General features: G+C 37.1%; 1 protein-coding gene across 3 annotated transcripts in view; it reads right to left on the bottom strand.

The window, feature by feature from the left end:
• Positions 1–15666, bottom strand: part of MED23 (mediator complex subunit 23) — a 39136-nt gene that overhangs the window by 22206 nt on the left and 1264 nt on the right. The window contains exons 3-13 of one of the 3 annotated variants that reach the window (XM_046674869.1): positions 14035–14159; positions 12815–12926; positions 11099–11197; positions 10156–10257; positions 9650–9719; positions 8243–8355; positions 7973–7991; positions 7380–7399; positions 7182–7277; positions 6623–6640; positions 1486–1686 (exon numbers count right to left, since the gene is read on the bottom strand). In XM_046674869.1, the coding sequence (XP_046530825.1) occupies positions 1486–1686; positions 6623–6640; positions 7182–7277; positions 7380–7399; positions 7973–7991; positions 8243–8355; positions 9650–9719; positions 10156–10257; positions 11099–11197; positions 12815–12926; positions 14035–14159 (975 nt within the window). The remainder of the gene's footprint in view (positions 1–1485; positions 1687–6622; positions 6641–7181; positions 7278–7379; positions 7400–7972; positions 7992–8242; positions 8356–9649; positions 9720–10155; positions 10258–11098; positions 11198–12814; positions 12927–14034; positions 14160–15666) is intronic. The other 2 variants (XM_046674870.1, XM_046674871.1) reach the window with 2 other exon arrangements.

Below are 15666 nucleotides of genomic sequence, written 5' to 3'. Positions count from 1 at the left end.
GGGGAAGGGGGGGAGGGCCAAAGGGGAGGTTAGGCTCACATACAAGGGGATGGACTATAATTAGCTTTTGGGGGGTGAACATGATGTAATCTACACAGAATTTGAAACACATTATGATGAACATCTAAAAAAAAAGTATGTTTCATAATAAAAAAAGATTAAAAAAATTTAATGTTTTAGAACATAATTAAGTTGATAATGTGTGCATGAGAATCGAGTTTAATATGGGATAATTACTAAAAATATCTCATCAAAACACAAAGAATACTTTAATATGCCAAAAGGATGTTTTTTCAAACTTAAAATCCTCAAGGACTGGTTATCAAAAAACACTTTTTCTGGTCTCCTATAGATTACAACAGAAATCAATGGGGATGGGGGAGTAAGTGGTGATTGAAAGGATTCTAACAACTCTTATGAAAAATTTTCCCAAAAGTAATCCATGCTGTAGAGAGATGTTATAAATATAACAACACTTATTTTATTCCCATTCGGTGTGCCTAAAACCTTATGACTAAAACCAACTCTTCCCCAAAATTTACTCTCGTACTTCCATTCTCTGTTTTGGATTCCTTGTTCTAACTTTCCACTCACTGCCAAAGTCAAAACCAGTGAGAGATCCTGGACTCCTGTTACTCCCTCTGTTAGCATCGTCACCAAGTCCTATTCACCCAGCAGCACACCTGGTCTCTGGCTCCTCCCCTCTGTCCTGGATCAGGCCTCCAGCATCTCTTACCCAGACTACTGCAGTAGCTCCCTTATGAATTCCCTGCCATTGATTTTGGTCCCAGCCATCTCTACATCACTGTCTTCCTCCATGTGGCCACCAGCAGTAATTTTTTCAATTTGTTTATGATGACATCATCCCCTCCACTCCCATATGCCTCCCAAAGAAAATCTAAACTCTTTAGAACAAACACATGGCCATATAAAGTTCTCCATGTCTGGTCTTCTTGCCTTCCTCATCTCACCAGCTTTCCCCTTTATATTTTTCTTTCCAGTTCTCAGACCCTTTTATCCCTTTCCAAACGATAATCTTATTGCTATAAACACTTTCCTATCTTTTCCTCTTGGTAAATTTCTATTTGTCCTTTAAGTAAGCCATTCCCGATTTCTTTAGCAGGAACTATTCTCCTTCATTCCCATTGCAGGGAAACATGCTTCTATCATGTGAACTCTTAAATTGTAACCAAATTGTTTATGCCTATATTTTCCCACTAGTAAGGAGCTCTTTGAGGGTACTACAGTGCCTTTTCATCTTATCTCCTCTGGTCTTTGCACTGTGAATATGTGGAATGAATAACTGAATCCAGTTTTTATAGTGACAGGACAGTGAAAAGTTAAGAAACCATAAAAGCACTGAACAAATCAGAAATCAGGGCTCAGAACTTCTGCCACTGCTGAAGTCACTAGGCAAGGTCCACACCAGTCTAAAACATACTAATCAGCAGGTGAAGTGGCTCTGACAAAAGACTCAGTACTGACCTTCTGATGAAGAGAAAGGACCATATGTGGAAAACTTGCAAACTGGAAAAGCACAAAGAAAATGAGCTGACTTGAGAGATGCTGCCACAGGAGTTGGCTTGTGCCCCCATCGTCAAACTTCTCCTCGGTCTCAGATCGCTCCATGGCATAAACCACCAGGTCCACCAACTGGTCCTCCAGCACAGGGCAGCGCTGCTTGTGCTGTAGGGTAGAGATTAAATACAGTATTCCAAAAGCCTCCCGGTTAGTTTCAGAAGTTACCAGTTAATGGGCATTAATCGTGACGAGAGGCTGAGAAGCATGGAATGAAGTTGAACTTAGAAAGTTAAGGTTAGATTTAGTCTATTAAAGCTGCATCATGTTACATTTATCATAGAGGATGAGTTTCATTAAAAAATTAGTTTGAGGTCTCATAGAAAACAGATTTCCCATTTACTTTTGACTTTCACTACAGACGTCATCCTTTCGATTTGACAAAGGGCACTGCACGGAAGAAAACTTTGTTATTTATCCTTTGGAAAAAGGTAATTTAAAAGGCATATGAAATGGGGACAGCAGTATTAATTTTGCAATCTAACTCAAAATATGAAAACCCGGGATTTCCCAGAATCAAATACTGGATAGGAGAGCAAACAAAACAGTGTGTGAATATATTTATTTTGTTTACCCTAACTTTACGTACAGATGTATACCTAAATAGCTGCCAGATTACTCAATGCCTGTTTTTCAATGTGTGGTATTGATCCTGATACTGAAATTGAAACTTCCTCTACAAAAAAACTGATCTCTGCTCCTCCCTCTCAGAAGCCAAACATAATGCAGCTTTAATTTTAAATTAGACTATTTTAAAATCTAAAACAAGAAAAAGAATTGAGTTTAAACACTAAAAATGAAAATGCAACTTCCCTTTCTAGAGGCAAAAAGATTTATGCTTTTAAAAGTGATTTTAAAAAATATACTTTTACCAAAAGAAATACGTTAAGCCATATTTTAAGCCATTTTCATATTTCCTTTACAAAATATGTTATACGACTTACTGGTCAGGCTGCTGGAAGCCTTTCTAGTGAATACAGTTACTAATATAGATGCTTCCCCTCTAAACTTTAGATGTGATTATTAGTCTTTTGCCATGAAAAAGGGATATGATTTCTTTAAATTTAGGGGAAAAATGCAAAATGGGGAGAAATTTGGAAAAAAAATAAAACGTAATGAATAGCATCCCCTCTTTTGCATGCTCTTTGCCAGCTCCAAACTTGTAAAGCTCCAATATAGCTGCACTTTCTTAAAGCATGCAAATAAAACAAACATCTATCCAAAACAGTAAGCATCAATGGTTGTTTCATATTTTTTCCAAAAACACAATGCCATGATCACAGTTCAACGACATTACAGGTTTACGAATAGCAATATTAACACCACCAGTTGAGACTACAGTATTTTTCCTCCAGATGTAATTGTCATTATGAAGCAGAGCAAAGTGCAACAGACAACACTACAAACTATTTCTTAAACCAGCATGCAAAACTACTGTGTACAGGGCTTGAAATTCACTAGTTCTGCCAACCACCAACAACCTAAGAAATGTGTCAGACAACACAAATGTAGAGTGAGATCATTCAAAGTAACAAGAGTCAGAAAAATTTGTGAAAAGAAGTAAAGCCAGGATTTCCAGTAGGAATTTTTCATTAGTGATGGGAATTTGCTTCTAGTTTGGAAACTAACCAATTTGTCATCTATTCCTCCATCCATGATGGTCTTCCATAAATCTGCTTCAGGAAAAAAGAGCAAACTAAATAAAATTGGTTTTTAGCACCTGAGTCATTTTGGAGTTTCCCTTTTTAGTATTAGCTATTTGCTTTAGGAAACTGGATTTTTACCTATGTATTTTTAGGGGTGTTGTGATGGTCATACAGTTAATGATTTACAGAGGAAAACCAAAACTATTAAAATTTTGACAAAGTATGAACAACCAGGAAATTTATAGTTAAAGCTGATGATCTTTCAATACATACCATGACTCGGGATTACCACCAAATTTTCTATTAAGAATTAAATCAGTTAGGAATGTCTGTGGTGCCAAATGCCCTGATGTCTGAGGGTAGCAGAATATCTATCAGGATTAACTCTATATTTCCCAGGTGTCTTTGGTTAAAGCCAAGGATATTTCATAAACCAAGCTTAGCAATAGCTTAAACATGTTGCCAATTTTAATAATACCTAAAAGAAAGAAAAGTCTGAAATATAAAATTATCTATACTGCTAACTACTTTAGAATAATGTTTTGCTCTAGTTTTCGATTACTAAAAGATACGTACAAAGTGGAACAAATGAAAATTTATAAAGCAGTTTAATGATCTGTGAATAAATGTTAATTATCAGTCACAGCTACTATAATTCTGGAAGCTAGTGGATGCTATGTCTGTGGAAATTCACAACTTACTTTCTAAAAGCTTCTGTAAATTTAAGTGTTCAAGACATAGGCATATAAGTTAGTTTACATCATATCTCTACACATATTTAGTTAAAATTTGTTTGAGCAATAAGAATCTAAATTCAGTATTTTAGCAATTCAGTTTCTGCATAATAGCTCGAAGTGTATTGGAAACATACAGCTTTGGTAAAAGCTGAAAATCAGGCACAAGCCCTCAATAGAAATATTAACATTAACCTCCATCCATGCCCCTGATTCTTTCCCACCACTATTTCAAACGGCAAATGAGAATGCTTTTCAGTCATAGTACCCATATCCTATATTAAGTGGCCTCTGACACTTTTCATATAACAGTTGTGGCACTGCTTTTGTGGTGAAATTTTAACATATTGTACTTAGGTGGGTTTAATTTTTAAATCATTATTTCAGTGCTAGAAATCAATTTTAAAGCAATACCTATTCAGGACAAGTTGGAAAGACAAATCCCTTTGCATGTCATTTATCATATTCTCTGCCAATCAGAACTGGAGCCTTATGCCAGTTACTACTACTTTCAATGGTGCCTTTCAAAGACAAACTGAGGGATTAATCTAGTACGCCACTGTCTCAGGGTAGCCAGAGTTCACACGCCACCAAACAAGAGCTTGAGGAGTGTATCTATTTTGTAAGGCTCTTAATCAGTAGAAAGAACACAACCCCTTGCATAAAAACACAAAACAAGAGTCTTCCACTATGAACACTCCTCCTCACTGGTCACAGAGCTGGGCTATTTATGACCTTCTGAATGCAACCGATTTTAGGATTAAATATAGCCCAATTCCTACTGGAAAATGCAATATGGACAGCTCTTAAAAGGTTTCAAGCTTTAAGTAAATTATTGCATTGCTAGAGAAAGGACAAGAAAAGTATAGTGCAGGATATAGTTCTGTAATGGTAAAAGATGTGATAACTTGTCTATTTTTAATCATATGCTTCTTATACTGTGCATTCTCATTTTCTACTTTTCAGGTGGTAAAAATATCAACTCAATTCAGCATATATCTTCCATCTCCAAGCCCACTCATTACAGAGTTTTCTACCAAAACAATTACTGATGAATTGTGAATTTTGACAATGTTTACACTACAGTGGGACCAATACTAATAATGTTCTGTCAGCATTTCCATTATAAACTTTATTTTTTACGGATTTATGTCTTAGTCATAAACTTTAGGTTGAAACTTGTTATTAAAATGATCAGATCAGAAATACTCTTCTCTGAGTTTTGTCGACTTTTAGTTTGAGAAGAGCTGCTCCCCAAAAGAAAAATGCTACAGACGGCTCAGGATATTCTGGGGGAAGGTACTTGCAGCTCAGATGACCATGGGCACATTTATCCACCAAACTGTAAAAAAATGGAGTCAAGAATGACTTAAAAGTTCATTGCAAAAATTAGTTTTATGACATAGCATGGAGCATTCTTTCAAAGTGAACTGAATACTTACCTCTAACTCAAGTGAAGTTGATCAGAATTAATGACTTGGTATTAAGATGTTAAACTGACAGATTACAGGAGGTAGCTATCAATACTGTAGTGTGAGTAGTTTCAGTTTCACGTGTACAAAGGCTTGTCCAAACAAGGAAACTTGGTAAAGTTTTCAGAAGAAAAAACTTAAAATAAAAGAGATACTGCTACTAGGGTGAGGTTTGGCATGCAAAGTTTCAACACTGAGCAAGTTTTATGGCCAAGCTATATGTCCTTAAAAATAGGGCTTTATAAATGGAAGCACTGGCACAACCTTCACTATAGTATTGCAAACAGTAACGCTATTTTATGTAACCTAGACAAGAACGTCTTTTTAAAATCAAAAAGCTGGTCTATTTTAATATGTTGGGCTCAAAAAATTTTAAGAAAAATAATTGGAACCACTATTTTGCTTAAAATCTCAAAGGTGAAAAGTCCTGGAACAGACTTGGGACTGTACAAGAGTTCGGTTTATAAAGTTCGGCCAGTGTTTTTCTCCCGCTGTAGGTGAGCTTCAACTGAGAGGCTCGCTCTAGGAGGAAGACACTTCTGGCAAAGACTGACAAAGAAGGGTGTTTGTCAAGCAGGTGTGGGGTCACCTAAGAGTGTGACATTTCTTAGTCAATCCCCATGTTTCCAAAAAAACCTTTCCTGTATAAAGTTTACCACTCCAACTTTTAAAAGTAACATATCTCTATTAAAGTGCTTTTTTTCTCTTTTTTGTTTTGTTTTTAATTTGTTTTTGTTTTAAGGCAAAGCAACATAAGTACTTTTATTGATGTTGTTATTTATTTCTGTTTTAATAGTCTGGAAAGATGAAGGCCACCACAAATCTTTCCATTTCTCAAAAGTCCACCAGGCTAGCTTTAGCCTAAAGTATGAAAAACAGTAAAATGGAGTGGGAAGGAAAAACAACCCATCAAAAAATGACAGGCTTTCTTGGGTGCCAGGTGTTGTCTCTTTGTTGAAAAAAAAAAAAAAAAGAATATTAAAAAAACAAACACCAAAAACCAAAACCAAAAACAATCCACCAAAAACAACTCTCACATCCCAAGAAGAAATGCATTTTAGTGGCCTTGGTCTCAGCATGGTCCTGCCAATTTCAAGCCCCGACCATACATGTATTCTCTAAATGGAATCAGTGGCTACAAAGCGGCCAGCGTATCGTTAGTCACAATACAACAGTAAGGTTGTGAACATACCTGAGCAATGTTCAAGGTCTAGAGCATTGGAGGATGGGCAGGACAAGACAGGACAGAACAAAAATAAAGGAAGAAAAAAAGAAAAGACAAAACAGTGACTATGAGGCCAGCTTCAAGGAACCCAGAGTCAGCACAAACCCTCCCACATGTTCAACCACCAAAATCAAACATCCACCAAAAAGAAAAAGAAAAATCAGCAATGAGGCCACGCTGAAGACACCAAGGGTTACAAAAATAGACACCCAGACAAAAAAAAGTCAAAAATTACGGTTCAGTCATGTGTAGGTTTCTCTGGCAAAAGGTATACTTGAAACTGGCCTTATAGAAAAAAAAGCAATGCAAAACAAACCAACTTTTAAAATATCTCCTTTTTAATTTAAACATTCTTAAAGCAATATATAAATGATAGGAACAATACATTGTTTAATAAACCATATAGTAAAAAAAAATCACCAAATAGTTCTTTACTGTTTTGCTCTGTTAGCTATAGCAAAGAAAAGAGAAAAGAATAGTGCAGATTCTACGCAGAATTTACTAGGTTTGCAGCATAGTACAGTACCTGCTTATTTAAACCTAGCATATTGCAGACCATATCCCTGGAATAAGGCTGCTCCAATACATATCTCAACAAAGCAGTCTGCGGTTCAAACAGATCCTTTAAAGAAAATAAAGAAAATTATTGCTTCAAGATCAAAATAAATATTAATTCAAATAATTTGAAATTGGGATCAAAAAATCCTCTAAAGGCACTTGTTACCTTCACACAGTAGGCAGTATCTAGTGGGAAAAAAAATCATAGGATTTTAGTGCTTACAGTTCACCTGTTCCCGTCCCTCATTTGATAAGTGATGTAGCTGAGGCGAGGGACTTGCTCAAAGACATACAGAGAACACAGTTAGAAATGACTTCAGCTACAGGCACACGAAAGTCTTAGGCATCACTGGAAGGCAAGGGTTTTCTGCTCGGAAATCTAATCAGAGGAAAGGAGGTAGTTTCTAATCACTCTCACACATGAATAAACACAAACACTATTTTCAAATGTGGAGAGGACACAGAATCTGAGAGCACAGGGGTTAAGGGTGTAGATTCTGGAATCAGACTGTGTTGGTTCAAATCCTGACTTTGCTACTTCCTAAAGCTGGGGCCTTAGTCAAGTTACTACCCGACTCTGGGTCTCAGTTTGATCATCTGCATCATGGAGATGAATGAGGAATAAGGGTTATTGCAGAGCCAGCCCTCATGGCTTAGTGGTTAAAGTTCGGCACGTTCCGCTTCAGTGGCCCGGCTTCGGTTCCTGGGCGTGGAACCACACCACTCATCTGTCAGTGGCCATGCTGTGGCAGTACTCACATGGAAGAACTGGAAGGACCTACAACCAGAATGTGCAACTAAGTACTGGGGCTTTGAGGAGGGAAAAAACAGGAACCAGTGGAGCATAAATACCTGCAATATCATGAACCACAAGTATACCTGGATACTGGAACCACATGATAAACCTTAAACTATCTTTCATTAAATATTTACTTCTTCAGTCTATGAAGAGACAATTTAGCATCACATCATATAATCCAGGATAAAGACTTAGATGGACCAAAAGTTCCGTTATATTTAGCAACATACCTTATCATATGGCAAAAGGCCTTTCAAAGGAAAACGAAGAGTCGCAGGATCCAATTTCCATGAATTACAAATGGCACCGGAGTTATTTACAACTGGCAGAAGGCTGCAGCGGCCTGTATGTATCACAAAAAATGTTTTGACGTAAATGTGAGCCCAGCAATGCCTGTCCTTCATTCACTCTACAAATACTTAACAAATATCTATGCTGAACCAGGTACTGGTTTAAAAGATGTTTTAATTAGTTAGATGTCTGCGAATTTTCTTTGATTATTTTTTGTACAGATGGTTGGAGACAAATTCATATAGGCCTTCCAAACTCAAAAATGTTGCATTTGTCCAAGTATCCAGGACAGAGGTCAACAAACTATAATCCACAGCCCAAATCCAGCTGGCGACTGCTTTTGTAAAGTTTTATTGGAACACTGCTGCTTTAGCACTACAATCGCAGAGTTGAGAAGTTACAACACATTGTGTAGCCCTCAGAGCCTAAAATACTGACTATATCACCATTTATGAAAAGTTTGCAGACCTCCAGTCTGGGGTCAACATGATTAACTTTAAGCATGACGCAGCCAGAGGCCTCAGAGGTAGCAGAGGATCATCAGCTCAAATATCTGCCTGAGGAATATGCCACTTGGATGTCCCACAGGCACCTCAAGCTCAACACTGAACTCATCATCACCCTTCCCAAACCTGCACCACTTCCATAATTCATTAAAAGATACCAATATACACCCAGTCACAAAAGCTAGAAGCCTGAGATTTATCTTCTAGTGTCTTTGTAGTTTTTCTACTTCCAATGTCTAGAACAGCACCAGGCTCAAAGGAAGTGCTCAAAATTTGGTCATTAACTAAATAATGGTCTACACTCCCAGACAGTTCTGAGGCCACCATGATTTCTAGAAATAATTCAGAAGTATACATGGGGACTGCAAAAATTGCCAAATCACATGCTTATTTTTAAAAGAAAATTCTGAGAATCTAACAAAACGTGAAAAAATGGAAAACAAAATAAATGAAGCACAGAGCAAAGCCGTGAACTGGAACAGGCTGGAAGAGCCTGATTGTCCTGTGTACTGAGGCTATAGGGGGACAGGTCTGTTTCACTTCCAGCTGCCTGGAGGTTCCACGGAGCTTTACTAGCTCTGTTAAAAGTTCCCTCTGATTGCCAGGAACTACAGCTTCCAGAACGGTTCTACCTGAGGCTTAGGTCCAGGCCAGGCAGTCGCTTTTCCCTCCCTCCACCTACTCACAAAGTGCCTGAAAACAAGGAAAAGGCTACTATGAGGCTCCAAGAGAGTCACTAAAATGACGAGACATGTATAAGACACCATCTGTTAACTTTGTTCAACAGTCAGATCACTAAAAATTAGGTACTATTCAGTATGTTTTAAATGTTAATCCTACCACAAATGGAGTTTATCCTTGCTGTGGGCCTGAAGGTATCCACAAAGTCTGATACCAGGTTTCCTAGTAACTAAAAACAGAACAAGACAAACACCAAATAAATATGAAAATAAAATCAAGATTGCTCTGAATGTAACAATCATTTACATAAAACGAGATAATAAGTAAAGATTTAGTACAATGCCTGGCACATAAAATGTACTCAAGAGTTAGTTCTCTTTTGCTTCCTTTCAAACAATTACTTACCCATTCACCTGTCCCTGAACTCAGCCAAGTCACAGCACCATGTCCTTAGCTATCTGATGAAGCTGTGTACATTTTATCACTTGGTACACAAACTATCTCAACAGGACAGCAGATAAATGAAAGAAATACATCAGAATGATAAAAAAAAATTATCTAACAATAAAAGTGACCATTTTCAAAAATAAATACAGAAAAAATAAGACTAATTATTATTTTTGATAAAAATTTCTATTAAAACTTTTGGAAAATTTCGAATTTACCCAATGTGGCAGTTTTCCCTCAGGATACAGTTTCCTGATCTCTGTGACTGCAAAATAGGCTGGTAATAAACAGGCATTTCTTTCCAAGATATATGCTATAACCTAAGAAAAACAAAAGGACAGTGTTGTTATTCTTGGCTAGTCCCACAAAAAAGCCCTTTAAATGCAAGAATGGCAACAACAACAAAGATAGTAAAAGCAGAGATATTATTTCATGGATTTATTGGGCTAAAACTGTAACATAAAGGAATTCACTTATATGTGAAGAATCTCTGAAAGTAAAGATTAATAAACAATGAATTGCTGATGGTTACTAAATAACATCGTAAATGCTTTAAACATTGGTTGAGTCCAATAGGAGAGTAATGCACCAAAGTAACATCTTGCAACATTAGTTACACAGCACAAAGATATTTTAAGTGGTCCATAAGCTGATGTCTTGTAATGGTTGAAAGTACTTTAATATTTATATTGTTGTTTTTATAATTAAAAAACAAATTAAAACTTGAAATATAATCAAGGTAAAATAGAATCTCTAAAACTAAAAGTGATTTTTGTAGAAGTAAACAAAAGGAATATTTCACAAACTACTATAAGCTTTAAAAGCACAGAACTATATAAAACTAGATATTTTTCTTTCTTTCCTTTTTGGTGAGGAAGACTGGCCCTGAGCTAACATCTGTTGCCAATCTTCCTCTTTTCGCTTGAGGAAGGTCGTCCCTGAGTTAATATCTGTGCCGGTCTTCTTCTGTTTTACTTGGTATGTGGGGCACTACCAGAGCATGGCTTGACGAGTGATGTGTAGGTCTGTGCCCCAGATTCGAAGCTGTGAACCCCAGGCCACTGAAGTGGAGTGTACGAACCCAACCACCACACCACTGGCCAGCACCAAAACTAGACATTTTTTGGGTTATGATCAATGAATTAGAGACATCTAAATTACCTCTCTTGCTGCTAGAAGCTGCTGTACAACCGCGGAGCTCACTGTATTGGGAATTGTCAAGATTTTCTCTAAAATCACTTTTAAGAGATCTCGAACACCCTGATAATAAGAAAAAAGTCACAGGTTAAAACTCAGTAACGTCCCTGTGCTAATTAAAACATCTAAAGGTTTCAAGATTATACACTCAGAAAAAACTGTTAGCTTCAAGGTCACACCTTTCATCTCCCTGAATCAGAGCTCACATTCAACTCCTTAACGTCAACCTAAGAGAAGAGTCATGTTCCAAAATAGAACTCTGAAGAATATCTTGCAATATGAAGAAACGTCACTTAGAAGTAAAAATTAAACCTTCCATACTCTGCTAAACTTTTTGACCCTCATAATACTGGAAGAGTTTCTATTGTTACAATGGTCAAAAAAGGTTAACTTGTGTATATAGACAGAAATACACTTGAACGGAACTTGAAAATACTCTGAAAACATGGGCCTTAATATTACACTTCCTGGCAGGTGACCCTTTCTGCCCACCCCCTTTGGCATTCTAACTTTACTCGCTTCTCATCCATCACACACCTTACTCCCTCAAACTTATCCAACAAGGCTATTACGTTAACTGGTCATTTCCTCATTCCTATTACCCGTTGTGTTATTTCAGAGCAGAATCTGATGTATAGAGAAGAAATTTCATTCAACATGCATGTCTTGAGTATAAACTATATGATCAATCTTGTAAAAAAGAGACAAAACATACACATGACAGAAATTAGAAGCAATTATAAAGCACCAAACAAGGAAGAAGGTAAAAACCGCAATATTAATCTGCTAAGGAAACTGAAGTATAAGAGAAAATAATCAGAGATTCTTGGAATTAATTTTGTATTAAATAATGATCTAAATCAATAATGATCAGCTGTCATTTTAGACTTAAGGAAAAACAGACAAAAAGCAAAGGGGGAGGATTTGGCAATTCTTTCCGAAGGCACACTAGCAAAAGTGGCTAGAATGGAGTAGAATGGCTTCTGCAACTATGGAGAGCCTGAGCTGTGTTACGAGACACAGTGGAGAGTGAGTCCTGTTGGTCTCGGTCAAGAACAGAGTGCTGAAGACACGAGCTAAGGAAGAACACATGTCCAAGGGCAGTCGAGGCAGAGGTGCAGCAGGACTTGCTCCCTTCATCAGCTGAGGCCTACATACCTTCTCCTTCCACACAGCACTGCTCTGTGCTCTTTCATCTGAAAGGGGCCCGACATGATAAGACCTCTGACATGAAGGACCCTGAGTCTGCTTGGTGACTTCCCTACTCATCATGAAAATACATTACCCACTCGCATTATATTTTTTCTGAGGAAGATTCGCCCTGAGCTAACATCTGTTGCCAGTCTTCCTCTACTTTATGTGTGGGTCACTGCCACAGCATGATTGATGAGTGGTGTAGGTCCATGCCCAGGATCTGAACCCGAGAATCAGGGGTGCCAAAGTGGAGCACACCAAACTTAACCACTCGGTCATGGGGCTGACCCCTCACTTGCATTTTTAAGAATGTTAGGAGGGGGCAGAGAAGCTGTGGGAAACATTGAGCAATTTTAAATCCCATTAGGAAATACAACAAAAAATAGATAGCTTCCACTTCATTTCTTCCATTTGAAATTAAGATATATACCCTGAAAAATTAATCACGCCTGAAAGTGATTACTTCTTATAATTAGGAAAAAGTACCTTGTAATCCACTCCTCCAATTATTTTCCGAACCAGTTTAAATGTTAAGGCCCAAAGCTGTGTTCTTTCCCATTCAAGAGTGTCAGAGTTTATCAGGGATTCACAAACCATCCTGGAAAATAGGCATACCCATTCCAGTTACAAGACAGAATTTTGCAACTTCTCTAATAACCAAGGTCTGCATACTCCAGACACTGTATTTGTCATAGTAAGCATTTTTGATAAAGGTACATTATTACTCAAGAACACTTTAAAAAAATTACATACAGTATTTTACATTTTTTACTTGTATGAAAGATTAAACACAGAGTAGAACTAAATGATATTAATTATGTTATACTTTTACTAGAAAGAAATCTACCAAAAGCTATTGGTTGAATGTTTACCATCTATCAGTTTGTGGCAGATTGTATTTTTCCAAGATAGCCGCAACCAGATTTTTGATCCCACACACTCTTTTGAAATGTGACATTGATACTCTTCCCATGAAGAGGGGGGAGAAAGTCTACATTCGTTCGCCTTAAATTTGGGCAGGCCTAAGACTGGCAGAAGGGACACTGTATGACTTGCACGTGTAGGTTCCAGCTGAGGTCGCAGATGACAACCAGGTATTAACCACCAGACATATGAACAGGAGAGCCTTAGTCATGACTCCTGCCCTAGCCACCATCTGATAGCAATCATGAGACACCGAGAAAAAACTGCCTACTGAGCCTACCCAACTACCATAACCATGAGTGTTAATCACAAAATGATTACTACCGTTTTAAGCCACGGAGTGTCGAGGTAATTCATCACGCAGGAAAACATAACTGGAAAAAGTTCATCAAAGTGAGTCATCTTAGCTTCTCACAGCCTGCCTGGATTTGAGCCTTTAAGTATTCAATTCTAAGAATACTGCATCCTAGAAATCTAAAACCTGAGGTATTATGGAGGATTACTTGTTGGGCCTACTTTCCTTCTTCATTCCCTTATCCTTCTACAACCACCTTGATCAATTTCCAAATATTAATAAAAAGAAAACTCTTTGAGAACTGATCAGTGGTTGCCAGGGGAAAGGGGGGTGGGGGGAGGGCACTAGGGGTGAAGTGGTGTACCTACAACAAGACTAATAATGATGTACAACTGTAATTTCACAAGGATGTTAACTTCCATAACCTTAATTAAAAAAAAAAAAAAAGAAAACTCTTTGGATTGCTCATACCCACAAGTAAACATACCTGGGTGGAAGGAGGCCAGTCTCAACTGCCATTGCTAAGCAGTCATAAAGAAAAGAAATTCTTTTGGGACTATGCTGGCCATGAATGAATTTAACAATCCACTGGATACATTGTTCATGAGATTCCTGGAAAGTTAGAAAACGATTATATTTTAGGTCTAAAGTTATATTCTGTAGCTAACAAATAGCTAAGACTACACCTGAGAGTACATCAAGACTATGAATAAGATACTCCACTATAAACATTTGTGGATGAAAACAATTAAAAAAAACGAAAAAATTCAGGTTTAGTATTTCAGTCATATTAAGCTTTAAATCTTATAATTATATAGATTAAACTCCCACTATTTTTATCACATGGGACCTCCAAAAAGAATAAGATTTTAACATATTCATGGTCGATAGATAACTTTAATAAAGATTGCATAAAGCATTGTAAGCAGTGTTCCTAAGGGCAGATATAAATATTCCTGTCACTGGGGGGAAAAACTCATTATGAGTTAGTACATTGGCCTCATGAGACTTTAGTGTGAATCTAATCCCTAAGAGCCCAATTATGGACCCAATGACATATCAAATTGCTAGAAATGCACAACTAAATATGATACCAAACTATAGTGACCATATCAAAGTCTGTCGTCTAGGACACCCTCAAGAAGATTCCCTATGTCCTGCCCCTCTGCACTTCCACTGTCCTTCATACACACTTCTACTGCTGAATGTATAATGCTGACTTATAAATGTCTATTTTTTTCCTGGCTCACCTCTTAGAATATAAACTTCTTGAAGAGAAGAGCCATACCTTACCTCATATTTAATGTTTAATAAAATAACTCATGTTTAATGAATTATTAAAAAATTAAAATATGTTGTAAAGATATTCAACATCACTCACAGAAATGCAAAATATAAACCATACTGAGATAAAATTTCTCATGTTTTAGAAACTTTAGAAAAGTTCATTAACACCCTACTGTGAGACTATAGAGAACAGATACCCTTACATACTGCTGGGGGAGTATAAATTAGTATGACCCTTTTGAAAAGCTATTACACAAATTCTATAAAAATTACAAATAGACATAGCCTCTGATCCAGCAATACCACTTCAAGGAATTTATTGTGTCCCATGTATATTATTAGTATTGTTTAAACTGGAGAAGGTAAGACGCAACCTAAACGTCAGTCAGTAGGTCCTGGTTAAATAAAGGAAGGTGCAGCCATATAAGAAAGCCTGCTATAAGAAAGCAAGAAACGGAGGAAGGCAGAAGTAACTCTTAAGGGATCGATGTAGAATTACTTTCAGAATTTAATACTAAGAGGAAAAAAGCAAGGTGCCAATGAACAGTGTCCACACTATGGGAACATTCCATAAAAAGGATTCTATATGCATAAAATACTTTTAAAAGGAAATAAACGGGGGATACTGGCTTCAGACAGGGAAAAAACAGGTGATTAAACTAAGAGAAATGGAATGCAGACTTCACTGGGTCCACCTTTTAGCACCTTTTCCATTTTGAACCATATGAATATATTACCTATTAGAAAATAATGAAAACAAATGTAAAAAAATGAATGTACTGCCGCTATGTGATCCATGTCTGTGATCCATGCCAGTGGCTCAGCTGCCAAC

The sequence above is a fragment of the Equus quagga genome, chromosome 11 (genome assembly GCF_021613505.1).
Source record: "Equus quagga isolate Etosha38 chromosome 11, UCLA_HA_Equagga_1.0, whole genome shotgun sequence".
Taxonomy (NCBI): Eukaryota; Metazoa; Chordata; class Mammalia; order Perissodactyla; family Equidae; genus Equus; species Equus quagga.
Note: the sequence above shows the minus strand (reverse complement) of the source record. Positions and strands in the feature narration are given on the sequence as shown.